This window comes from Tursiops truncatus, chromosome 17 (assembly GCF_011762595.2).
Source record: "Tursiops truncatus isolate mTurTru1 chromosome 17, mTurTru1.mat.Y, whole genome shotgun sequence".
NCBI lineage: Eukaryota > Metazoa > Chordata > Mammalia > Artiodactyla > Delphinidae > Tursiops > Tursiops truncatus.
Window position 1 is genome coordinate 74,817,730 of NC_047050.1, and position 25,717 is coordinate 74,843,446.

General features: G+C 62.1%; 1 protein-coding gene across 3 annotated transcripts in view; it reads right to left on the reverse strand.

Moving 5' to 3' along the window:
* Window positions 1–393: 393 nt before the first annotated feature.
* The window catches only part of TRAPPC9 (trafficking protein particle complex subunit 9), a 499,958-nt gene continuing 474,634 nt past the window's right edge, over window positions 394–25,717 (reverse strand). For all 3 annotated transcript variants that reach the window (XM_033843254.2, XM_033843252.2, XM_033843253.2), the window contains 2 exons: window positions 1,826–2,046; window positions 394–1,168 (listed from right to left, as the gene is read on the reverse strand). In XM_033843254.2, coding sequence (XP_033699145.1) covers window positions 1,001–1,168; window positions 1,826–2,046 — 389 coding nt within the window. In that variant the 3' untranslated portion in view covers window positions 394–1,000. The remainder of the gene's footprint in view (window positions 1,169–1,825; window positions 2,047–25,717) is intronic.

Below are 25,717 nucleotides of genomic sequence, written 5' to 3' on the forward strand. Positions count from 1 at the left end.
CGGGTGGGTCCGAGGGTGGCTGCAGGATGCCCACCTCCAATCTGCACCTCGACTTCTGGACACCTGTGTCACCCCCAAACATCTTCCCGAATGTGCGTGGACCTCAGGAGAGAAAGTGAGAGGCCGAGATGGCCAGAGCCATTGCGGGGGCTGAGGACCATGGTGTAGGACTCGAGGCGGTGCTCTGAGAGGGGCGGCATAGAGGCCCAAAGAGCACACGCAGGGGAGGGGCCTGGGGGGGCCACAGGCACAGACAGACACAGGCCCAACCCTGCTGGCCACCAGCCGTGTGTGCTGCGTGGGGTCGTGCGAGTCCCTACCTGCGCCGGGGTCTGACGAGCTGGTGGACGGCCCCCTGACCACACTGGACAAGCAGAGGCAGGGATGCAGGTGGACCAGCAGAGAAGTGAGGCAGGCCCTTTATTGGAGAATCTGTCAGCGACACGCAGACGCACACAGGCCGTGGGCCCCCACAGCCCAGCCTGGAACCAGCCCAGGGGCCAGAACAGCTGGCACAGGTGACCGTCTACCCACCGGGGGCAGGTGGCTCCTCTTGGGGTCAACCATGGTGCCACCTCTCCTGGCTGGGCTGCCTCGGGGCCCCGGGAAGAAGAGCCAGCCCTCGGGGGATTCCAACGGCCGAGGGGGCCGAGGGAGGTTCCCCAGACCCACCCCAGCTGTGCCCCTCCCTCACGCTCACCTCTTCTTCCTGCTGGCTGGGCTGTGAACCCCAGGTCACAGGGAACAGGTGCAGGGACCCAGGGCCACACTTTGGGGTTTGGTTAGCATTCACCCTAGCAGCGGCCTCTTGCAGGGGAGCCCTGATGGCCAGTGTGGGAAGGGGCACGGCTGCCAAGTCTGGGGGCCCCTGCAAAGCCCAGAGAGGACGGCGCAGGTAGGAGGGGAGGGGAGGGGTGGGAGGAGTGGACAGGAGTTGCAGCGAAGGCCTGTCCCCTGCCCGGGGGGCCCTCTGGTCATCTCTCCCCGCGGGAACAGCGGCTCAGGCCTGGGCCCCCAGGGCGCGCACGTGCACGCTGGGCAGGCGGAACCAGGAGGGCGGCAGCCCCTTGCTGGAGCTGTCCTCGTGGAAGCGGATGCGGAGGAAGAAGTCGCCCGTGCAGAGGAACAGAAGGGCCCCAAGGCAGGCTGACTGGCCCGACGGCCGCACCTGAGGGGAGGAGGGGCATCAGCCAGGAGCAGCGCGGACCCCCAGAGCCTCTAGGAGAGCCCTGAACCTACCTAGATACAGAGGCGGGGGGGGGGGCGGGGGCGGGCGGGCCCCCAGGACTTGCTCCCGTGGCCCTCCAGGGCTTCCCTGCTGTGCTGCCCCGGCGAGTCACTGCACCTCTCCGGGCCTCAGCTCCTATCCTAGGATGGCGCTAATCACACTTCCCTCCCTGGGCCGTTTGGGGGTCAGGGAGCGTGGGGAGCGTTTGGGGCAAAGGCACCATCTCAACAGGTAAGTGGAGCTTGAGGACTGTGCCTTGTGACCCCATCAGTCCCTCTGGGCCTGCGTGCAGCGACCGCGAGCAGGGAGGAGCCGGCCACGTGGGGCAGGGCAGCGGTGCCAGGGGCACAGAGATCTGACGCTGTCTTGCTGCTCCCCCAGCACACTCGTCTCAGCTCTTTAACAACCCTCGGGGCCAGTATCCCCATCCTAGCTCTGCTCCTGGGACTCAGGTACAGAGACGTGAACTTGTCTGAGGTCTCAGGGCGAGTCAGGGGAACAAGGGTCAACGCAGAGAGGCCGCCACGTCTACCAACCCCTAAGTCTGCCACTGGGGGAGGGGTGGGACAGGGGACAGTGACCGGGGGCTACACGCACCTTGTCCAGGTAGAAGGTGCCGGAGCCCACGAAGGAGACGGCATGGCGCAGGTCGTAGGTGTGCACGCCATTCTGGTGGTCCTGGAAGGGCACCACGCCGAGGGCGAAGGGCCCCACGCTGCGCGGGCTCCGGTTGGTCAGCCTCACCTCCAGGCGCACGGGGTCGCCCACCCGGCAGGCCGCCGCCTCGCGGTCACAGGGCTGTCCATCCACCAGCACATCTGCGAGGGACATGGGGCACGAGGCTGTCAGGGCACCGCCCAGCCGGCCTCCCTCCCTCCATTCATTCATTCATTCCCCGCTCCTTCACCCACCAAGGCTGCCTCCTGGAAAACAGAGGAAGGGCCCCGGTTCCTGCTCTCCCGACGTGCAGGCCAGCGGAGACAGGCCGGAGCTGTACCCCAGGGGGGTCTGTGCCACGCTGGAGAGGCCGAGAGGGCCTCAGGGTCACTGGGGGGTCCTGAAGGGCCTCCTAGCTGCCCCCACCTGGAAGGGCTGAGCTCTGGCCTAGACCCCAGGGGCTCCTGCAGGTGGAGGCCAGCCAGGGGAGGGGCTGAGAACTGGCGGGGCCTGTGCACAGGCCGGGGCCGAGGAGCCGTGGCTGGGCCTCCGTTGAGCCACCTGCAGACCGCCCCGCCCAGACTGCCGCAGTGAGGACCGGGGTGGCCCTGGGGCACCACGGAGGCGGGACGCTAGCTGGGGGAAGGTCTGGGGGTCACGGAGCAGGGCGCGCGCCCGCCAGGCAGGGAACAGGGAATGGGCAGCAGCAAGGGGGTGGGGTGATGGGGCAGGTCGACTGGAGAGGCTGTGCTGTGACCCCCACTCTCCTCAGACCACCAGACGTCCCAGCAGGACGGTGGGGTGGGTAGGCTGGGGGACCCGCCTTCAAGCATGGGTGCAAGGCAGAGGCTGCCATTTGAGAGTGACAAGTGTCCTTAAAAGAGGCAGAAGAGGAGAAAACTGACTCAGCGGGGAGCCCAGAGCCCAGAGGCAGCCCTCTGTCTGTGAAGACAGAGGCAGAGGCTGCAGTGATGCAGCCGCGGCTCCAGGAGCTGGGAGAGGCGGGGGATCCTCCCCCAGAGCGCTGCCCACACCTTGAATTCAGACCTCCAGCCTCCAGGACAGTGAGAGTCAGTCAAGCCCTGTTGCCTCGAGGCCCCCGGTCTGTGGTGATTTGCTACGGCAGTGCCACATGCTGATACGGGCAGGAAGGGTCCTTCCTGACACCAGAAGGTCACCGGCTTGCTGATCCGGCCATGGAGGCCAGGGAAGGGGGTCCTAGAACTGCAGTGGGACTTCACACCACATGGTACTGGCCGTGGGGCTACCGAGCGCCGACCCTGAGCCCTGGCCTCGTCACATCTGCAGGCCCAGGAGTAATGATGTGACAGTGTCACCTGTGTACTTCCTCACGCCTGCCCGCCTTGCTGTTTAGGGACTCGTCACGTGTGTCTCAACCTTGACCCCGCCATTATGAGCATCCCGCAGTGGAGGCTAGTCGGGGACAGCCCCTGGGTCACTGCCACTGCTCCTGACACCAGGCAACTGCACGGACGACCCTCCTGCCCAACAGCTATGGGGCCTCGGTGCCCACGGGAGGAGGCCAGCGCCTCACTGGGGTTCCTGGAAGGCACGGCTCTGGAGAGTGGCCAGCACTGGATGGGCCATGCAGACCCTCCCTCCAAGGCAGCAGCACATCCAGGACTCGGAGTGAAAGTGTGTGTGTGTGTGTGTGTGTGTTGAGAGGATATATCAGGAACAAGAGACACTGGCTTCTGTCCTGGGCCTGTGGGCGTAATGACAGTCCTGGGTCCCTCTCCTGCTCAGGCCGGGCCCCGGTGATGCGTACTGAACAGTGAACCCAGCCGGGCAAGTCTGAGCCTCATGTGGAGAGAGCAGGTGTAGGAGAGCCTCGGTTGATGGTTCCATTAAGGGGAAGACAGGATTCTCTGCAAATCAGCGGAGGGTGGCCGGCTCGCCGCATCTCCGCCCTCTCTGTTCTCCCTTGTAGAGAACCGCGTGGGCCACAGGCACTGGCCTACGGCTTACCTGCAGCGCAGCCCCCAGCTCACCTGGTGCCCATTTAACCCTTCCCTGATGCCCAGCTCTACTTGGCCCCTGGGGCAATGAAGAGGGGAAACGAGGCTGTGGACACAGTTCCCAGTGGGACTCTTTCCTTGGCATTCTCTAAATGGGGGGAGGGGCATGTCCCGAGGTCAGGCCAGGGTGGCAGGGATGGGGGACGGAGCTGGCCCCTGGCTGAGCAGCAGGCCGGGCTGGGGTCTTGGCTCTGCCCTAACCCTTCATCCTGGAGGAGGCCCTTTGCCGAACTGAGCCTCCTTCACCTCATCTGCAAAACCGGGGTAATGACCCAGACGCAGACAGAGGACCCAGCCAGGCTGCCCTGCCCCAGTCTGGGGAGAGCTACTTGCTTCCTTGTCTGCCTCCCCAGGGAGGAGGGCGACCCTCAAGAGGGGCAGGACCCGCCTGTCTTGCTCTCTGATGTGTCTCCAGTCACAGGCGACACTGACTGTCATGGTTCATCCATGCTGGCTTTAGTTCTGAAACTTCTGCGTCCCGGGAACCCCTCAGGCACGCTGGGCGGTTGGTCACGCCACACCCATGCCTGGCACCCACAATAAGTGCCTGCCAAACTCACGACTTTCTGGGCTCAGCAGGCAGCTGTCTCCTCCCACCCTGCCGCTCCAGCACCTCCAGCCTGGGTCCGAGAGCACCAAACCTTCCCACGTCACTCACTGGGAGGAAACAGCAGAGGTCCGTTTTCTCTGAGAATATGACACGCTTCCTGAATTGAAAAGGATGCCAGGGCTGGCCTCTCCTGGGACCCACGGGGTACTGTGCGAGAAATCTAGTGAAAATGCATCTGAGATAACAGTGTTGATGGTGACTGTGATGGCTGTGCTCAGGTCAGGGGTTGTAACTCCACCGGCACTAATGTCCTAGCATACCCCATTGCTGTACTGAATTCAGTTCTCTGACTCTGGACCAGGGCAGCGGTGCCCCATGCCGGGGAGAGGGGACCCTTCTCGCGTGGAAGCCCTGCTGAGCAAGGCTGGAAGGAACAGCTGAGACCAGCCATCCACCAGGGAGTCACAGAACTCACCAGGAAGGAGCAGGGGAGAAATAATTAAAAATTTCTCAAAGGCAAGCTGTGCTGGAGCCGTTTCTAAATTGCCCAGAGGAAAGAGAACCACCTCGCGGCACTGCCGGGAATTCAGCCGCCCTGCTCGTGCAGGGCTCAGCTCGGCTTCCCGCCCACCGTCCCTGGGGGCCCCCTGGCCCAGCCCCTCCGCCCTCAGGTGGGGAAGGTGGGCGCAGCGTCCATTCAGTCGCCAGACCGGGGGGCCCCTGTCAGGGACGGCGGGTTAGCACTCCCTCTGTGTCCGCAGCAGACTGGCCAGCTGCAGGAAGGGGTGGGCACACCAGTCCGAGTGTGTCCCGTGCAGCTGGTGCCTCCCCGCCCCGAGAATTCCTCACCATCACCCGGGAGCCTTCCCGCGGCATCCAGGGTGGGCTCATTAAGACCCCCGCGGGAACCCCAGGTCTGATGTCTGGGTGTGTGGGGTCTAGTTGCTCCCCTTGGCCGCCAGGGTCGGCCCGTCAGGCCGCTGCCACTATGCACTTCCTGGGGTGGTGACCCCCCTGCCCACCTCTAGGCTGGGGTAGAGGGATTCCTGCTGCTGTGCACTTTTGAGTAGTTTCTCCTTGACTCCTCCCCACTTGCCCTCTCCGAGCCTCAGTTTCCTCACCTTTAGAAGGGCTGATAGGAAAGCCCACCTCAAAGAGGTTTTGTGAGAACTGGAAACGCACACGCAGAGGGGGCGGGGCACACAGCGGCCGCAGCGGGACGGCTGGATCATTGTCGCCATCACGCTCACATCCACCCTGGGCAGTGGAGAATGCGCGGGGCGGGCCAGGCCCCTGACCAGCTCTAATCCCCAGCCCAGGAGGACACTTTGTATTTATATAGCTTCTCCAGGGCCGCTCCTCACCCGCAGGCTGGCCGTGAATGCTGATGGGGAAAGAGGACCAGCACGGCGCTGAAGCGCTGGACAGAGAGGACCGAGGCAGCAGGACGAGCCCCTTCAGCCTCTCCTGGCCACTCTGTCCAGACCCCCAGCCAGCCTGCAGGTGGGCCACATGGCGACCTGGAATGCCCCAGCCTCCCGGGGAGGCAGGGAGGGGGGTCCCAGCCTGGAAGCCCATCTCCTGACCCCCAGGCTGCTGGGGAGCTGCACACGGGCAACCTCGACCTGGGGGCTCCTCGGGAGCGGTGGGCGGGAGGCACAGAACTCTGGCTCTGTGAGGTCTAGCCTTGTCCCCGAGAAGCTCCCGGAACCCTGAGTCTGTGCCGCCAGAGGGGGTGGTGTGGTAGACAGAATGACACCCCCAAAGATGTCCACATCCTAATACCTGGACCCCGTGCAGTGTGTTCCCACACACACTAAAGGGACTCTGCAGGTGACATTCAGTTAAGGACCTTGAGACGGCAAGTATCTTGGAGTATATGGGTGGGCCCAATGTCGTTACGAAGGTCCTTATAAGGGCAAGAGGGGGCAGGAGAGAGCCTGGAAGGCTGTGTGTCCATGGCGGCGGAGGGAGGCTGGGAGTTGCTGCACAGCTGGCTTTGAAGGCAGGACGGGGCCAAGGGGTGCAGGCGTCCCTGGAGCCCAGAAGGCGGGAACCGGGGTCTCCCCAGCCCCCAGCCTGCCGCCACCTCTTAGACTGGCCTACAGGACTGTGGAGTAGTAGCTCGTGTTGTTCTCAGCCACTAGGTTGGCGCTCACTTGTTAGAGTGGCTGCCGCTCAGCGACCAAAGAGCTGCCGCCGCCTCCCAGGCCCAAGGGGAGGGCGGGCAGAGCCCGGCCTGGAGCTGGACCATGTGCGCAGTCTGAACTCTGCCTGTGTCCCTCATCTGGAAATGCAGCGAGTGTCACATTCTCTGTGCAAAGTGCCAAAGGGAAGTGCTCAAAGGTTCGGTTCGTTTCTGCCCGACCTGCCCCCAAGCCCCCAGTTTCTGAAACCCGAGGCCCGAGGCCAAGGCCACAGCACTCGTTATCTTAACGAGTGTCTGTGGAACATCCTGGATGTGGCCCTGCCCTCAAGCAGCTCCAGGTGGGAGGGACTCCTGGACAGGAAAGGTGGCCACCCTGCAGGACCAAGCAGGAGGGGCTCAGGACCCACTGAGGGCCGCAGCCGGGCACCGGCTCCTCTGGGCAGCCCTGACCTCCTCGCCCAGGTGTCCAGCGGGGCCTCACCCTTAACTTGGCCCAAACGAAACCCTCCCACTTTCTCCCGGAAACCCCGCCTCCCCAGGGTCTTCCGTACAGAAGTGGCCCTACCCGGCAGGCCTGCCTGGCGCCGGGAGGTCACACCAAGGTGTTCCCCGGGCACCCACACCCAACCCCCCGGCCCGCCCGGAGGCCATCCCCATCTCCGCCCCGACACACTCTATCTTAGCCCAGGCCAGCTCCCCACACGGCAGCCAACGGTTCACAGCGGCATGAACCATGGTTTCACCTTGTCACGTCCTCGCTTGCCCCTTGCCCGGTCCCAGAATAAAAGGGAGTTTTGATCACATTACGGCCACTGACCCTGGTCTCCAGGGCCCTGCACGGCCCTGAGCCAGGTTCCCCCATCCCCGCGCTCCTACCACGTTGCCTCCCTCCTCCCTGTTCCGCCAGCAGGCCCAACGCATCCCTGCCCCAGGGCCTTTGCACCTGCTGTTCGCACCACCTTGGCCCTCTCCTCAGGGACGCTGCCTCTGACCACACAGTGAAGAGCCTTCCTGCCCCGTCACTCTTCCACTCTCTTCATTTTCTCGTGACCCTCAACATCTATCTGAAGTTCTTCTTTACCCATTTGTTTGTTAACCATTGTGTGTCCCTCCCTCCTCGCCCCAACACCCGGGCCAGGCAGGCACTCTTCTGGTTCATATTTGTTGAGTGAATGAGTGGATGAATGAAAGAGTAGGTGAGTGGGCTTTGGGGCAGGGGTACCTGGGCTCAAATCCCGGCCGTGCCCTGCCCCCTTCGGGCCCCCTGGGCCTCGAGGGGACTGGGCCACGCCCCCGAAGCGCCCCTGCAGAGAGGACGTTAGGACCAAGCCGCCACTGCCCGGCTCTGGTCCTGACTCGCAGACCCGGCCTTCGTGGAGGACATTATTTATGCGGGAGAATTTCATATCGTAAGAAATCTCTGGGGAGCAGATTAGTCTCTTCCCTCAAAGCGTTAAATTGGGCCACAGTCCATCTTCTCCCGCCGCCCCCGGCCCTGCTTCTCCTTCACTTTTAATACCAGCCAGAGTCACGGACTTAATTTTATCTGGCCCAGAACGGCTCCTGAAACGGCTGCCACGTTTATGCTATAGCACGTTGACAAGCTCTGGCAGGAGCCCATGCTATAAATAGAAGGCACGACGAGGGAAGGGCCTGCAGGGCCCAGGCTGGCGAGGAAGGCACTGGGGGAAGGCGGATGGCGGTGCCAGCCTGCGCTCTGGCCAAGGGCAGCCACCGTGCGGACAGCGGGCGGGGCTTCACGCAGTGAGAGTGCGCTGAGAACGGGGCGGTGCCCACACCCCAGGGCGCCACCAGGTCAGGTGGGTCTTCCGTTGCTCAGTCCCTCCCCCCCACCCTCTCAGGTGCCCGGCACAGGCCAAGCCCCTCCCCCCCACCCTCACGTGCTCCTGGAGGGCAGTGAGAACAGGGGAGGCTTTAGCGGGTTTTGAGCGGGGAGGCTGAGGTCCGGGAAGTGATGGGGCTGCCGGGGCCCGGGGCCGCTGGCCCGCCCCAGACGCTGCCCCAACAGAGTGCCCGTCGTCCAGGGCTTGGCATCAGCATGGCGGCTGGAGTCCTGCTTCTGGAGGGGGCGGCTCTGTCCTCCAGCCTAGGTCTCCCCTCTTGCTCCAGGAGGGGCTGCAACAGCTCCACTTTCCCATGAGGGGCCGGCTTAGAGCCCCGCCTGGCCTCGCCAAGTGCTGCCCCTACTGCACGCTGTGCCTGGAGGGGGCCGGCCTTTCTTGGTGCCCAGGACACAGGCAGACACCGCCCTTGGGACCTGCCAACCTCTCATGCCCATTGCACTCTAGAGGGTTCCAGGCCCACGTAAGCCCGGGAGCAGGTGGAGAGCGCAGTGGAAGGGTCCCGGCGTGGCCCTCTGCACCCAGGCGCCCCCCTCGCCCTCCCCCGCGGGCACCAGCCCGCTGCATTTCTCACTGTTATTAGTCTTGTGAGTGACAGGAGCTCCCAGTGGCACCCTGGCCACTGTTTTAAGGCTTCACAGGCACCGCCTCACGCAGTCCTCAGACCAACCCCATCAGACTGGCGCTGTCACTGCACCACTTTACAGGTGAACCTACCCCGGTGTGGAGAGGCTCGCAGCCGGCCCGAGGCACCCAGCTAAGCGCCCGGCTCCCACCTGAACTCTGGGCACAGGGGCTGGTGTTATTTTTTAAACAGCTTTACCGGGATTTAGTTCACAAACCACACAGCTCACCTACGAAAGTGTACAATTCCATGGCTTTTCATAGATTCCCAGATCTGTGCAACCATCACTACGGGCAATGTGAAGGCATTTTCATCACGTCAAAAAGAAACCCCATACGCCTTCACCATCCCTGCCTCTCTCCCCGTCCCCCAGCCCTGAACAGCCACGAACCGAGTTTCTAGCTCTCCAGACGCCCCAGATCTGGACTTTCACATGAGTACCATCATATATATTCGGTCTTTAAGGACTGGCTTCCCTCCCTGAGCGTGACGCTGTCAAAGTTCTGCCCTGTGGGAGCCCGCACTTCCCTCCTCTTCACGCTGGAGTGATGTTCCGGCGTGTGGCCACACCACAGCTTGTCTTCATTTGTGGATGGGCCCTCGGGTGCTTCCACCCTTGTCTGTCGTAACCAATGCTGCTGTGGACACTCCAGGACAAGTGTCTGTACGGACTCAGGTTTTCACTTCTCGAGGACACACACCTCAGGGCAGAACTGCCGGGTCGTGTGGGTCTGCGTTTGACCTGCTGAGGAACCCCCAGGCTGTGTTCTGAAGCAGCTGCGTTATCTCACAGCCCTACTCGCAGCGTTCAGGTTCTCCACGTCCCTCCCAGCGCTTGTAGCGCCTGCCTTGCTCTGTCCCCGCCATCCTAGTGTGGGTGCGGTAGCGTCTCCCTGCTGTGCCCACGCCCGGCCAGGCAGCTGCGGCCCTCAGTGCCCCACAGGGTGGACGTGCGCCTCTGCCTGCCGGGACAGGAGTCTGCAAAGGCCCTTCTGTCTGGTCTTCTTTACTCATCCATCCCTCGCTGAGAACCTTCTGGAATCCCAAGCCCTTAACCCCACTCGTCCTCCTGGAGACTGCGGCTGGGCAGAGGGCTGGGGCATAGCGTGGGTTCCTCTCCCCTCGTGCATGGCAGAGAATAGGGGGCTGGGCGAGTCTGAGGCCAGCAGAGAGCATCAGGACCCAGACTTCAGAGGTGCAGGTGGGAGCAGGGCCTCTGGGGCCAAGACGAGGGCCGGGTAGAGAGCGGAGCCCGAGGACGAGCAGGTCACGGATGGGCCAGTGGTCAGGCCGGCCCTGCGGCGTCCACAGCCGTCTCTCTAGTCTGGTCCACGGAGTGGGAGGGCGTGAAGGTCAGGGGCGGGCAGATGGTCCTGGCACTTGGGAGACACTTGCCAAATGGCTGTGGACAGCCCAGCAGTTCTAAACCACTGTGGACTTTTCAAAAGGGACCTGCCTGGCGGCTCCCGGGAGTCTGGCCTCCTAGGTCGATTCTGACGTGTGTGTGTGTGTGTGTGTGTGCGCGTGCACGTGTGCATATCCCGGGCCACGGTCTCGCTCTGAGAGGCAATGGAAGACGGGTGAGGTGGGACTTTGGGTGGAGGCTGCACAGCACAGTTCCCTTGGGGCTGAAGGAAACACGGAAAAAATCAGCAGTCCCCCCGCCCCAGCCAAGGTCACGCGCAAGTCGCTTTTCAGTGGCAAGGAGGGGTGAGTCGCGGACGGCCTGCTCGTCGCTTCTTCAGGACACAGCTCCCAGGGCCGGCAGTGGAAGGCTGCTTCCTCCCCGGAGCCCAAACCCCCAGCAAGGATACCCTCCCGGCCTCACCCCAGAGCTCCACCTTCCTTGCCTTTCATTTCTTTGATAAAACTGGACGACTAAGCAGACTTTGGGTCTAATTTTGGACAAAACATTTTAAAGACTCGGGAACAATGCGGTAGGAATTAATGAGGTGAAGCCTCCAAAGCTGCCGGAGTGAGTCAAGTTTTCGAGGCTCCACCAAGCCTGCTTCAGCTGAAGCACATTGAAATTTCAAATGTCACAGGACACACATTTCTCCAGTTGACATGAATCTCGGGGGGCCTGAATTCTAGAGCCAAATTTGATTCAGGAGAGGCTAGGTTCGGGAATTTATCAAGGAGCTTTGTCACCCTTTAAATGAAGCAAAAAAGAAGCTCAAGTGGGAACAAAATACAACGGCTGAGGCTCGGGGATGCGGAGGAGAACCAAGGCCTGGGGCCCTGGCCCGGTGGTGCTGCCCGCTCCCCCCAGCGCTGGCTGTGCTCTGGGAGAAGGCACAGGCAGGTCCCGCAGAAAACCCTGTAATTCCCGACTAGCCAGTAGAAAGTGGTGAACTTTCTCTAATGCCAACGTAGCTAGTCGCTAGGTACACAACCAAGGCGGCAGGTTTTCCCTCGCTACCGACGAGAGCCAAGTAACTTGCCTTTTCTCTGTGGCTGTTAGGGAGCTCAGAGCCAAGAGTGTACCAACCTAAGGCACCACGCAGGCCCTCAGCGGCCGTATTTCAGTCTACACACACAGGCGCACACACACGCACGCGCACACGGACTCTCCTGCATGCCCACTCCTCCAAGTCTTGACCAACTGTGCCAAATACGGTTTCCCTTAGTCCAAATGTTTCAAATCTTATTTTGCTCCTTTATTGACAGAGAGTTTGCAAAAGAGGTCAGGAGCACGGAGATGCCCCGGAGGTGGGAGTGATGGTGTTCTGGGCGAGCGTGTTACACGCGAAGAGGCAGTGGGCATCTGGGGAGGTGGCATCAGGCCCCACAGCCGCCTCCTGCCTCCCCCCACCTTCCGAGCCTCCCGCACCGTGGGGGAGGGGGTCTTTCTGTCGCCCGCGCTGGCTCCGGCTGGGGGACACGAGCGGAGAGTGCCGGGCTGGGAGAAGGGCTGTTCCCGAGAGCTCGGCTCAGCTGCGCAGGCTCCACCGGGTCCCGGGCCGGGCGCGCATCAAGGTGGCACCGCACAACGCCTGAGCCCTGCTCCCAATGTGCTAAATGGCGCGCGTTTTTAACAGTTACTGAGGTAGATAATTAGTTCATAAGCCAGGATGCCTCTTCCCAGCATCCGGGGAGGGAGAACGCGCAAGACACACACGTGTAATTACCCTCAAGTCGAGAACAGCTCCTGAGGGGCCGTTTGTCTCTCTTGGGTAAATAATTTACTTTTACAACTTTTCATTAAAGATTTAAGGGAATTAGATTAAAATGAAGGAGAGCTGGAGTTGGAGGGGAGATGCGTGTGGCTTGGGGCTCACTCGTGGAATGTCCCCTAGCTTCCCGGGCACATCCACCCGGGTGCCAGCACCTGTGGGGCGGGCGGGGACCAGGCCGGTGGAGGGGAGCCCCCGGCGGCTGCATCCTGTGGCCCTGTGGACTGTGCAAACCTGCTTCAACGACGGGGAGAGACGCACACGGCCAACACCACCCACCAGGTCAGGGGTCCCCCTGCCCACGGTCGCCCTGGTTCTCGGGCCAGGCGAGCAGGGTGGCGGAGCTCAGACCAAGTCCAGGTTCCGGGAGAGCCCCTTGAGAAGCCGGAGCCTCTGCTTCCTCGCCTGCAAGGGGGTGATGCGGCCGGAGGGCTGGTGTGCAGAGCCGGGGCAGAGAAGTGCCCGACGAACGCGAGGGCTCACGACGGGGACCAGAGGCAGCGGTGCAGGCGGAGCTACAAGGTCGGTTCAGTTTGAAGAGACTGAGTTCGGGGCGGCCACATTCGAACCCAGGTCTCGCCTGAGGGTTCCGTGCTGGTGGCCGCCCTCTGCTGTCCTCTCCCTAGCAGTGTCCCCCTGCCCCAGGTCTCAAGGCCCCTCCACCCAGGGGCCCGCCCTGCTCTTCCCTCACGGAACACTTGAACTCGGGAGGTTCTGGTGGCAGAGGCTGGCCGCGTGTTCACCAGACCATTCCCTTGCCTCCCGGGCACACAGCCAGAGTGCAGTGCCCACAGTGCTGAGGCGTGAACACGGGACTGAGTCCCGGCCAGTGGACAGCAGCGGGGAAAATGACACCTCCCAGAGCTGGCCCCCACACACATCCCTCCTACAATCCCCCATCTGCCTGCTGACAGAACTAAAGGAGCTGAGAAGGGTCCGGGGGGAGCCGCGGGATAAGGGAAGCTCTGGGACGGGCAGGGCCCCAGGGTAGGCGGGGCCAGGGTCCCCCAGTGGGCTCCAGACAGGCCCCACCACCACCAGCACGAGAACATAAAGTAAGGCTGCCGTGTTGGGCCCCTGAAACTTGGGGCTGTTTGTTATGGCATTTAGCTATGACGTCTACCGGCCTCCAGGGCTCGTCTCTCCAAACTGCTCCCTTTCAGAAGCGACACTGGAACCCAGTGCGGAGCTGACGTGCTCAGGACCATGGTGTGAATCAGCGGCGGCGTGGGTACTGGAGCCCGGGTGCCCCTCCCTTCCCAAAGGGACCTGCTTTTGCACGGGGAGCACTGTGCTTAGTGGAGACAATGCCTCTCTCAGGCCCTCTGCTTCAACCTTCTCTTTTTGGACAAGCACTTCAGACAACTGAAGATAAACCAGGAAAAAACGGAAGAATGAAAGCTGTGCGTGCTGGCTGGTAGCATTATGCAAAGACATCATTCTGAGAACAGCAGAGAATTTGAAATGACTTCTCTGTCTCCGAGCAGTGTCCCTACGTTCTCAATCTCTCCGTTTTCCTCTTCACTCAGGACTTTCTAAATAAAGATTGCTGCCCCCCAGGCAGCCCCTCCGCCGCTCCTGTGGCTCTGCGTCCAGGCAGGTCCTCACCACGCAAGGCTGTCCCAGCCCCAGCCCTTCCCACCCACAGGGTCAGATCACACGCTGGCACTGCTGGCACCAGGAGGATATGCAGGAACCTAAGGACCCTCCTTTCCCTAGATGAGGAAGCTGAGGGCCGGAGGGGAAGGAGCACGGGAGGCCCCAGCGGACACGCGAAGGGGCCGTGCAGTTGGTTTCATGTCACTGGACCTTTGCACAGGCGGCTCATTGCCTGGGCCTGGGAGCCTGCCCTGTTCCGCCTGTTCAGCTCAGCCTCCCCTCCCCGGTGCCTTGGGGGCTGCACTCGGCATCCTGCATTTACCTGGGGTCCTGCCACCACCACGGACTCGGGAGGGCAGGACATGGGCACTCCTCCCTCCATCCCCTGGCGCCCAGCAGGGCCTGAGTACCTGGGGCGGCCCCCAGGATTTGCAGACCTTCTGCTGACCGGTAGTGGGGCCAGGCCTAGGAGCCAGGTCTCTGGACTCCGGGGTCTGTCCAGGCAGGGAGACAGCCAAGGAGAAGAAAAAGGGTTTCCAGAGAGAAAATGTAAAAGGATGTCGACATAGGATTGGTGCCCTCCACTGCTCCTCCAGAGTTTTCTAGACCGAATTGAAGGCCATCTGCCTCTCTCCTCTGCTCACTCTTCCCCAGCACCCTGTGACACCCCTCCCTCCATCCATCACCCGCTCACAGCCACACACAATGCCCCTCATACTCTCTGCCTTGCCAGCTCCTCTAGGCCTTTCCAAAACTCAGCTCGAGCAGCACCTCCTCCAGGAAGACTTCCTGAATCATACCCAGCCCCGCACAAGCCCCCTGTCATATCATGTACAGCCTCATGCCAGAATTTTCCGTTGACAAAATATCTCCCTGATTGAGGCGAGCTCTTCTGAGGGCAGGGCTCAGGGTTCACTCACTGAACTAACCGACGAATGAACAGGGCCCAACTATGGCTTGCTGTGTGACCTTAGGGAAATCACTTAACTTCTCTGAGCCTCTGCTTTCCCATCTATAACTCGAGAGGAACGAGCTGGATGATTTCAGAACAGGCTACTACTTCATGGTGCCCGTACCTGGGCTCAGCCCTCTAAGTCCATACTCACACTGCTCTTTCTACTGATCCAAGGTGGCATGTTGGCTCCCTCGGCGTCCTGACACCGTGCCAGGACCGTCCCCTCACCCCGCCACACACAGCCCAGGGCCTGACACCTGCCTGGTGCTCGGTCAACGTTTACCACATCAAACAGACTCTTCAAGCGGTGGCAGCTGAAGCTTCCCATAGACGTGGAGCACCCAGAGCAACTCAGATCACTCAGGAAGGGCACGGGCCACGAGAGAAGCTTCCGAGCGGCCCACACGCCCGAACCACGGGAGCCGGGCAGCTGGACAAACAGGCTGGAGATGAGCCCGCTGCCCTGCACTTAACTGGGGTCACTCCCGGCCACGAGAAAGGGCACCCTTTGAGCCCCCAGAGAGCACTGCCCTGCCGAGACTTGGCCGCTGGCCCTTTGGAAGGATGCAGTAAGGGGGCCCCTCACGGCCCCTCTGCCCTGGGCGAGCACCGCGCAGCAGGCCCCACGGTGACGCTCACGGCACGGGGTAGGGGTGGGGCGGAGGCCCGCACAAACCCAGGACGGAGTGAGGAGCGGCCCCCGCTGCACCCGCCCTGGGCGCAGGGCGTCGGATGCGGGAGGGCGGCGTCAGAGCAGAGCGGCCTCAGGGAAATGGGCCCCGGCTGTCCGTGCGGCGCGGGCTGTGCACTGGGCCCACAGACCCTCACCAGAGGTGACCCTGCTGAATGAGACCCCCACCTGTGCTTGAGCGTCGCAGAGGCTCCAGGGGGCCCGACCCACACGAGAGTCCAGACTGTCCCGGGCTCAGGCGGGCTCCCTGCAAACGAGTGTGGACGGAGCACCTCCTGGAGGACCGCCTGCCCAGGGCCTGTGCCAGTGCCCGTGTGCTGCCCTCCGTGCTGCCCTCTACCTGAGCTGCCCCTGGCACGGGGGACGGGTGCCCTCGTGCCGCTGCCTTTGCATTGGCTGGGTCCTCTGTTTGCAGAGGAAGAGCTCGGGGCGAGGCAGCAGCCCTGCACCGCACGGTGAGTGTGAAAGGCGCCGGGGCGGTGCCGGGGGCAGCCCTGAGCCAGAAAAGAAGGCCCTTGCCCAGGGCTCCGCAGCTGGCTTGTGGCCTTCCGCTCTTGGGGACGGGCCTCTTGCCTCTCTGCAAGGACTGGTGGCTTCTCTAAATGTACTTTCCAGCCCGAGAGGGCCAGATCGAGGAGCCCTGGGATGAGTCCCCAGGGGCCACTCAAACCGCACGTGTCACCCAGGTGCCTGTCCCCTGCAACCCTCGGGCAGTGTGCCCCGGAGGGGGCCTGTCCTAACACACGAGGTGTCTGCTGCATGTCACGCACTCCTGTCCTCCCAACCGACACAGAGCCAGCGAGAGAGAGCACTGACCCCAGAGCAAGCAGGGAGAATCCTTCCAGGTCGACCTGGCTTCCCTAACTGAGCCTCCTGCAGAGACATCAAGACTGCCCCAGCTGTCCCTCGTCCTGTGACTGTACGGATGACACACCCGAGGCAGGTGCAGGTTTGGGGGGAACGCTCAGGAGGAAAGATGCACCGCGAGGGCCCAGGACTGGAGTCGGCACGAGGCGAGGAGGCTGGCTGACGGGGCCCTGGGGACGGGGGGCTGCCAGGCCACTAACTCGTGGGGCCCTCACCCAGCCTCCGTCTCTCACCTGTAAGATGAGACAGTGATGCCTGCCCGGCAGGGATGCTGAAAGATAGAAGGCGCAAGAGCGCTGCGATGTCCCTTGTGAGTGCGCTGTGCCGCGAGCTCGGGTGGCACACCCTCCCGGAAGCCCTCAGCTACGCCTGTACCCAGCCCGGAGCCCCCTGCGCTGTCACTACCTGTCCCTGCTGCTCCCCCCACACGCTGGGAGCCCAGAGGGCAGGGGCTGAGGTCTATCTGTGTCTTGCCCAGTGGGTGTCTGTGAATGAATAGTGCGCGGGGTGAGCGGCGGTGGCCCCTTCTGTAGCGACACTGGGCCTTCCAGCTCCCAGCGACCCTGGGCACCCGCAGCGCCAGCACTGTGAACTCCCCTCCCCTGAGCACCTCCCGTGCGCCTGCACTGTTCTCGGTGCTTGGCGCGCACGGGCCCGTTCCTCCTCCCCAGGGCCCTATGACAAAGGGTGTTACTGTCCCCACTTTGTGGACAAGGTACACAGAGCTCAGGTCCTTGCCTAAGCGGGATTTGGCTGCAGAGCTCACACTCTTAACTGCTTCCTTCCACACGAGTTCCTTTGTCCCCTGCAGTAGCAGCAAGTGACATCGGCAGGATGGATGACCCCAGAGGACACGGAGAAGCCAAGTGCAGCTCCAGCACGAGGGACAAGGGCCCAGCCCGGAGGTCAAGGGCCCAGGGCCCCCTTGACGGGCCCCTGCCGCTCCACCAGGCAGTCCGGCCAGGCCGCTGCCTGCTCGCGGGCTGCAGAAGGCCGAGCGCGAGGGGCGGAGCCTCCTGAGGAAGGCCGCCCTGCTGCCCGCGGAGCCGATCCACATGCCCTTTGAAACAAGCCCAGCCCGGCCCAGCCCAGGGGAAGGTTAAGGGCAGCCCACCCAGTCGGCCTACCTGGCTGCACATCTGAATCTCTGGCCCGATTCTGTCAGATGTTCGATGGAAATCACAGTGGAGTCCTCAGCCCTGAAGTGCCCAGCAGCCAGAACTGGACAGAATACATCCCCGCGAGGGTCCAGAGGCCAGGGACGCTCAGGGGCCAAGCCCGTAGCACCCGACATGGACCTCTGCCTTGGCTCTCAGATAAACCCGGCCCTTCCGGAAACCACGTCTCCCGTAAGCATCCATGCTTCAGGTACCAGGGCCACGCCCTGGCCCTGACTCATTTCTCTGTCTCTGCACACTGCCCGCCTGCTTCCAACCCTAGCTTGTAACCACTGGCAACAGGGGCAGGCTCCCCCGTTCCACTTACTCAAGTTGGCGATGTTGGCTTCGTGGCCAAGGGTGGTGCCCACAGTTCCTAATCTGCCCACCTATCTGGGCTCCCGTGCCCCAGCCTCGGAACAGGGATCTAGATACTTCGTCTTCTGCCGCCACAAACTCAACCAACACTGGACGACACATCACCCATCCAACATCCATCCGTGTGTCTATCTACCCACGTGCTCACCTGTCCATCCATCCACGCATCTCCCATCCGCCACCTGCCCCTCCTTCCGCCCACCCCTGCCCCCGCTCCCTCCCTCTGTTCGCGTTCCATACAGTTTCTCCATTTTGCCTTTTCCCACTTTGCTAATTTGCCCTGTTCCTCCTTCATGGTGGGACAGCCCCGGTGCCTGCGGACTTCTCGGTCAGCCTTGGAGGCCTAAACCCACGAAAGTCTTCACCGCAAGCGTCTTCCATTCCTTCCAGATTTCCCTACACTTCCTGGGGGACTTGACCAAACTTTCACTCAGCTGCCGGAGTTAAACAGGCCATCTGAAATGGTACCTCTGCCATTTATGAGCTGTTTGCCCCTTGGCAACCCACTTACTTCGTGAGCCCCAGAATCCTCCCTTGGAATATAGACTATGGTGACTGAAGATTAAAGGACATGGATACGTAAAGGGCCCGCCCTCGGCACATGGGGGAGTCAGACAACATCAGTCCCCTTTCCTCGCGCTGCGTTATGGCTTATAGGACGGTTCCTTGTGGGCCGGTCCATCTCCTCGGCTGGAGCACAATCATATGGTTTGCATGTCCCAACCCCATCTCCTGGCGCTTAGTAGGAATTCAGGAAATACTTGCTGCATTGAACTGGCTTCATCATGGCAAGTCTGAACCCTTGAACCTAGAACTGCAAGAAGAGAGATGCTCTGGAATACTCTCAGTTCATCCTGGCTAACCTGACCCTCAGCCGCGACAGCCAAGGCTGCCCTGCGCTCTCTGGACCTTAGTTTCCTTCTCGGTAAAACAGGGCAGTCAAACCAGAGACCTCCCCTTCGACTGCCTAGTCTCAGCCACCTAATCCGCAGCAAAGGCCACCAAGGACTGGTTGACGGCATAAACCCTGGATGTCCGCATCTGCCCTCAGTGGAGACAGGACTGACCCCTCCAGGGGTGCAGACGGTCTGCCACGGATGCTGTGATGCCTGCTCGGGGGGCCGCTCCTGGAGTGAGGCCTCAGGCCCCCCAGCCCTTCAGAGGCTGCCTTGCCCAAGGTCACAACCCCTTTCCAGGGGGGCCCACATCCGGTGACCGGCTGACACAGGGCATCAAGCCCCAGGCCCCTTGTCCCAACGAGCCACCCCTGCTCCGGAGCTCCTTCACGGGGCCTGCGTCGCAGCCCGGCCTCCCCCTCCTCTCCCTCTCACAGGGGCCCCAACCTGTGGCGCGAGCTGAACGGTACACCTCCCTCCCTGCTGAAGAGGCCTCCTGCTTCGGGTCAGAGAGACGTAAGCCCTGGCTGCAGCACTTACAAGCTGGAGGAGGTCCCGAGCCTCCACTTTCCCATCTGCAAAATGGGCTTCAGCACTAAGCACAGACCGCGTGGCTGCAACGAGTCAACGAGATGAAGCCCGAGAGCTTCCTGGCACGTGCTGCTGTCACTGCCTGGGGTTCTGGGGAGGAGACTGAACCCGAGATGCTGCGCTCTCGAGCGGGGCCTCTTTCTGCCCCAACTCTGAGCGAACAGAGCTGCCGCTGCCCGTGACAGCAGCTGCGTTTACCAGGACCTTCCGTGGGCCCGGCCCTGTTCTAATCCTCACAGCTACCTTCTGCGTTATGAGCCCTTACTGCCCTCATTTTACAGATGAGGAAACTGAGGTTCAGAGAAGTTGGTCACTTGTCCAGGCTGCACAGTAAGTGGCAGAGCTGGAGGCTGGACCCAGGCGTCTCTTTAACACCTTCGTAGCAGGCTGTGGCATGGGGAAGGGAAGGAAAGATGCGGGCTAGCGCTCACGGAGTATTTACGGTGTTCCTGGCGCTGCACTGGACGTCTCCATGTCTGGGCCCATGGAAGCCACGCACAGTCATCTGAGCTGGGTTCTGTCTTCGTGAGGAAGGTGAGGGGTAGAGGCCGAAAGGCCAGCTGCAGGCTCGTGACTCCAGGCCCTTGACGGCCACCCTGGCAGTGCCGGGATGCTGACAGCAGGAACGCTGGGACAGCACACTCGGAACTTGGCCTTGCCGGCCAGCATCCCCCAGTTCTGGCAAGAATCCTGCCCAGTCGGTTCAGTGAGAATCCCCGCCCCTGATGTCCGATCGCCTGGCCTGCCTTCAGCAAGAATCCGCCACCCTTGATGTCTCCTCTTAGTGACTTTCCACCCACTGACCCCTCACTCTGCTCGTTGGCTCCAAACCCCCAGCCATCTTTGCTGCATTTACAGCAGAGTCTGACCCTCTCTGCTACTGGACAGGCTTGACCCCTGTCACAACAGTCCTGAATAAAGTCCCCTTACTGTTTGAACAAGTGTCAGAATCATTTTTTGACAGCACAAAGCTTCCTGTCCCCACTGCAGACGCTGGTTGAAGGATTAATGCATGCTGTCCCCAGGCCTAGAGAGGACACGGAGCCACTCTGGGATGCTGGGAGGGGGTCCAGATCCCAGCCCAGCCTCTGCACGTGCAGGCCACCTGGACCTCCACGCTGCACGGGGCTGACCTCGGGTCCTCCTCACAACTTGAAGCCTGCACGTGTGTGCGCATGGGCAGGTGTGTGGGGTGCGTTCACATAATCTGCTCCAGAGGCTTCTGAGGCTAAAGGAGGCCATGCCTGCGTGGGAAGGGCAGGGCCAGGGCTTGGGACTGGGGGTCAACATGGACCCTTTCCCCCTCTGTCCCTGCAGTACCAGATGGAGAGAGCAAAGAGCAGGGAAGGACGGAGATGATGGGGGCAGGAAGCCGGCCCAGGGAGGGCCCATCCTAGTGGAGGGGCTCGGGGGGCTGGGCGCCCTCTCCCCAGCCCCTCCCTCCCCAGGGTGATCTGTCTCAAGGCAGGCACGACAGTGGCCTTGTGCTCAGAAGGCTCCCACGGCCCAGCACCCAAAGGACACCAGCTTCTGGGCAAAGCTCCCAGGGTGCCCTTAGAGACCCCATAGGAAAGAGGGTTTCCTTCCTCACCCGGCAGGCCCCTGTGCCCCTGCTCCCTCCTCCGAGAAGCCCTCCTGGACCTGCGCAAGTAGAGCAGGAGCCCCCAAAGCCCCCTGCGCCCCATCTCTGGCCCTGTCTCTGAGCACAAAGCTCTAAGCCGTGACTTTCTTTCTCAGCACGAGGCAGGGCGTGAGCATCTCCAGGGTCGGCCAGGGCACCGTGAACACACACTGGGCCCAGCGACCCCCGGGCTGGGGGGAAGCTCCTGACCCTCAGTCCCTGCTCAGACCTCCAGGTGGCCTTGATCAGTGCCTGTTGATGGAATGGACGAGCACACAAATCTCTTCCGGGTCACAGTGCTTTTCAACTTTTTGCTGGGACTCCTGCAGGTGTGGCCCGGCCACGGAAAGCAGCAGGTCTCTCCCTAGCCCCAGGCCCTGCATTTAAGTTTGCGGTGAGCAAGCTGCTCGTTCCCAGGCTGGGGCTCCTAAGAGAAGTCCTCTCGGTACAGTAAATAAACGGGGCTGAGCGCGCAGTAAAAGCCGGTGAGGGCCTCACTGGCTGTTTGCCCAGTGGTTTCTCATTAACTGAAAATAAAAAATTAAAGACAAAACGTCCCCAGAGATGCAGGAGGGGCAGGGGTGGGGATGGGGGACTTGCGGATGCCCCCTGGGGGCTGGGTCCCAACCACTCCACGGAACACAGTCACCTCCTTATACCCGCGCCAGGGTCCACAGCCGGGGTGGGGCACGGCTGGAGCAAGGCCAGGCCGGTGTGACGCCCCCAGACTCCACCCCTGCCCCCTCGCACCAGGCCATGTCCCTCCTCAACCTTCACTATCCACCAGCAAAGGCCCAGCGAGGCCGGGGGCGGGGCTGCTTGCTCCTTTGTCCCCGGGACCCAGGGAGGGTCTGGCCCAGCAGGGGCTCAGGAAATCTCTGCTGATGGGCAGCAACCTGGCCCTCCCTGCCCTGCAGCAGCGGGTGCACATCTGCCCGCCTGCCAGGGGCTCGCCAGGCTGCCACCTGCCCAGGGCCACTTACCCTCCCTAATCGGGCTCGGGAGACAGGCCGGGTTAGTGGAACAGCCTACTCTGTGGGGAGCTGCGGGGGGGTGACAACCAGGAGATTTAATTAGACCTCTGAGCTCCTGCTGGTGTCCTCTGGGGCTCACACCTCACCTGCAGGGGTTGTCAGATCCCTGTCTCCCTGGGGGATCTCTGGTCTGGGAGCCGGCATGGGGGCGGGGAGGGGGCCCTTTGTGAGCTCTGGCTGAGCCTGAGAAACTCCACGTTCACTGGTTCAGCGAGTGGCACCAGCATCCCGAGGTCGGCACAGAAGAAACCCGGGTCACTTGCTCTCTCTCTCCCCCCTCACCACCAGGGCCTGCGGCGTCTACAGCCTAAATCTCACTCCAACCGCCCCACGGTGTGAGGGCCCAGAAGCTCAGGGTGTGGGTCCAGGGACCCCAAGCCTGGGTTCAAAGCCCCATGCCAGCCCTCGCCAGACGGGTGTCCTGGACACGTGCCCCTGAGCTCGAGAGCGTGGATAGGCGCGCATGGCTCAGCCCCAGAACCCTGGCCCAGTCCCCAGGAGTGGGCACCGCCCTCCACGGGGATCCCCATGGTGCCTCTGCCCCGCCAGCTCCCACCCCGTCCACGCAGCAAACCTCTCTGCATCTTTCAACCCCCCTCGCGGCCCCAGAGCTCCCCTCTTCTTCGCACACGTCTGCCCTAGGTACCCCGGGAGCCCTGTCTCCCGTAGACGGTAGGTGGCGTCTCTCAGGGCCAGGCCCGCCGAAATCAGAGCCTGAGCCCCTCAACCCTGAACAGCAAGTCTGCGGACTCACAGCCCCTCAGCCCCAAAGCCCAGAGACAAGCAGCTCCCTGTGCTTCCCGGCTCAGCTCACTGTCTAAAGGGCCAGAGACCAGGAAGCAGTTGGGAAACGAATTTGCTCAGCACTGGGTGTTGGGGAGCCCTGGAGCCCGGGCCCTGGTGATCGGTCCGGGTGGCGGGGAGGGCACTCAGCAGAGCTCGCTGTGGGCTCTGGAGACCCCGGGGCTGACGTGCCAACTATCCTGGCGCTATTCCTAGTGTGGTACACGGTTCCCTGTTCACTTCTGCTGCTCCAGGAGCCCGTTCGAAACTCGGAGGCACATCGTGCATGTTCCTTTAATCCCGGTCTCCATGCTGCAGAGAAGGTATAAATGTTGCCATTCTGCAGATGAGAAAGCTGAGGCTCAGGAAAGTTAAGGAAAGGCTGACATCACCAGGTACGCAGCCCTGGGTGGCCCCCACCTGCGTCTGTGCTCGGAACACCTTTGCTTAGTCCCGGTGGCCCATCAGACCCAGCACCCCTCTGGGAAGTCTGGGCTCCACGCTGGGCTCTCAATGCTCACCCGAACCCCAGACAGGGACACGGCTGCCATGTGCTCGCAGAACCCCCTCCTCTAGGCTGTAAGCCCCTCAGCCCGTCCCCTCTGAAGCCTGGCCTCCACACCAAGCTCCTTCCAGGAGCCCCCGTCCTGCTCAGCTCACACAGCCCGCCGCCTCCCTGGCAGCCCCACATGGGCGTGTGATGGACCTGCAGACATGAGCAGACGCTCCTCTGCACCCCCACCTGCACCCAGCCCCACTCCACGCCACCTTGAGAGGCCCCGACGATGGGGGGTAAGTGCAGCCCCCAGGCTGGGGTCAGGGCCGGGTGGGGTAAGTGCGGTGGGAGAGGAGGCCGTGCAGGGCGTGGACCCCTGGCAGGAGGACTCTGGGGGCGGCTTTCGAGGAAGCACGGAGGAGGTGACTTCCGGCCCAGTGAACGCTTGTGAGGGAGTCCGTGTGGGATCCTTGAACCGCCGAGTCGGGGAGGTTGGGGGTTACGTCAGCTTTTCTGCCCCACCCAGCACCCTCCCGGTTTGGCTGATGAGCCTCCTACCGTCACGTGAGAAGGAACACATACCTCTCTGGGCCAAGAGCATCGCTTCCAGGAGAAAAATGGAATTTTTAAAAGCAACTCGGAAGCCGATTGCCTGCCATGTTGTCTGCTTCATGAGCAGGAGAGCAATTCCAGTCACAGAGCAGCACCCGGGGCAGGGGACCAAGGCTCCGGACACGAGGGAGCTGGCCGCGGCGGCCTCTGCTGGTGAAGGCTGGGGAGAGACCCAGCCAGCCGGGCCCACCCACGTCCTGAGCTGTGGGACTCAGGACGGGAGCACAAGCGGCGACCGCCTACCACAGGGCCGGATGTTCAGGAGCCGTAGACCAAGCTAACAAACAAGGACATAAGACACGTTTCATCCTCCCAGCGTGACAAACACACCTCCATCATGGCTGGGAGGCCGAGACCACATGTAGAATTGTGGCCCCTTGGAGTTCCGGGCTGGGATGCGATGCCGTGAGAGCACCTGGCGGTCCTCCTCCCTGCTCACCCTCACAGGGGATTCATTCCCTCCCATGCCTTCCACCACTTCTGGGGCTGGTGAGCCCCATTCTGAGTCCAGACCCATGGATCCCGGGCCTCTGTACCTCCGCCAGGTGACTTGCTGGCCAGCCCTCAATCCCCACGGGCTCTCTGGGTGGGGCCGCCCCTCGGCTCCACAGGGAGGCCCCGACAGTCACCCTGGCCCTGAACCCAGAGCTGCTGAGCTCCGCCCTCGCTCCCATGGTGCACGGCCCCTCTCCAGGGCCGGAGGCCACCACCCCTGTGGTTTCCAGCTCTACGCCCTCCCTCCCCACCCTGCCTGTCTCCCCCTCCATGCACCTTTGCTTCCTTTGCTTGTCTCCCCTTCCCACCTGCCCCCTCTGCCTATGCTCTGGTACCAAGTTCAGATGGAGGTTCCTGACTGATGGAAACAGATTCTGCGGCGGGCACAGAGCCTCGAGGAGCCACAGACGGGAGGCTCCTGGCCGCACCCTGACACAACGCCAATCGGAAGGGGAGACCCAGGTCTGAACAGGTTGGGTTACGGCTGAGGACACCTCTGCGGTACCCCTACTGCACACAGGGCAGCCCCCTCGAGGGCTGGCTGGAGGGCCGTTGCTTTAGAGAACCCAGAAGAATGGTTGTAATGAGCACATTAGGATCTGGTATGCAAATCAAGGCGCTCAAAACAGTTTGTTCTCTTGAATAATTTAATCATCTCCACCACCATCTCCTTCTCCTTCTAAGCAGCCTGTATTTGCTTAGGAAGTGGGTGGGCAAGTCAGGACAGGGTCCCTGCGGCCAGAAGCCCCGGGGCGGCCCCTCTTCTCTGTGGGACTTGGCCTCCCCTGCAGGCCTGAGCTGCACCCCACCTGGAAAATGGGGATGAGAACCCCAGCCCCAGGCTCCTGGGGTCATGGGGCTGCACAGCTGGGGCGGACCCCTGAGCCCACCAGGGGCCATCCCAACACCTGGCTTTCTGAAAGCAGGACGGGTCTCAGTAACGGGACTGGCGGAAACTTTTCTTCATTCCTTGATCAAATAGGAAAGAGAATAATATTTACTGAGGGCCTTGATCTGACACTAACGGGGCGTAGACCTGTGGCAATAGGCATATTTCAAACAACTCTTTTGTCTTCTCAGTAACCCTGTAAGCAAGGCTTAAGAGAGGGAAACAAATCAGGGCTCAGAGAGGTTAAGTAATTTGATTAAAGCCATCGAGTAGTGCTGGGATTGAAACATGGCTCTGTCTGAGCACACAGCTCATGATCTTTCACCAAAACCACACTAAGGCCTGGTCTCCCAGAAGAATGAGAAAT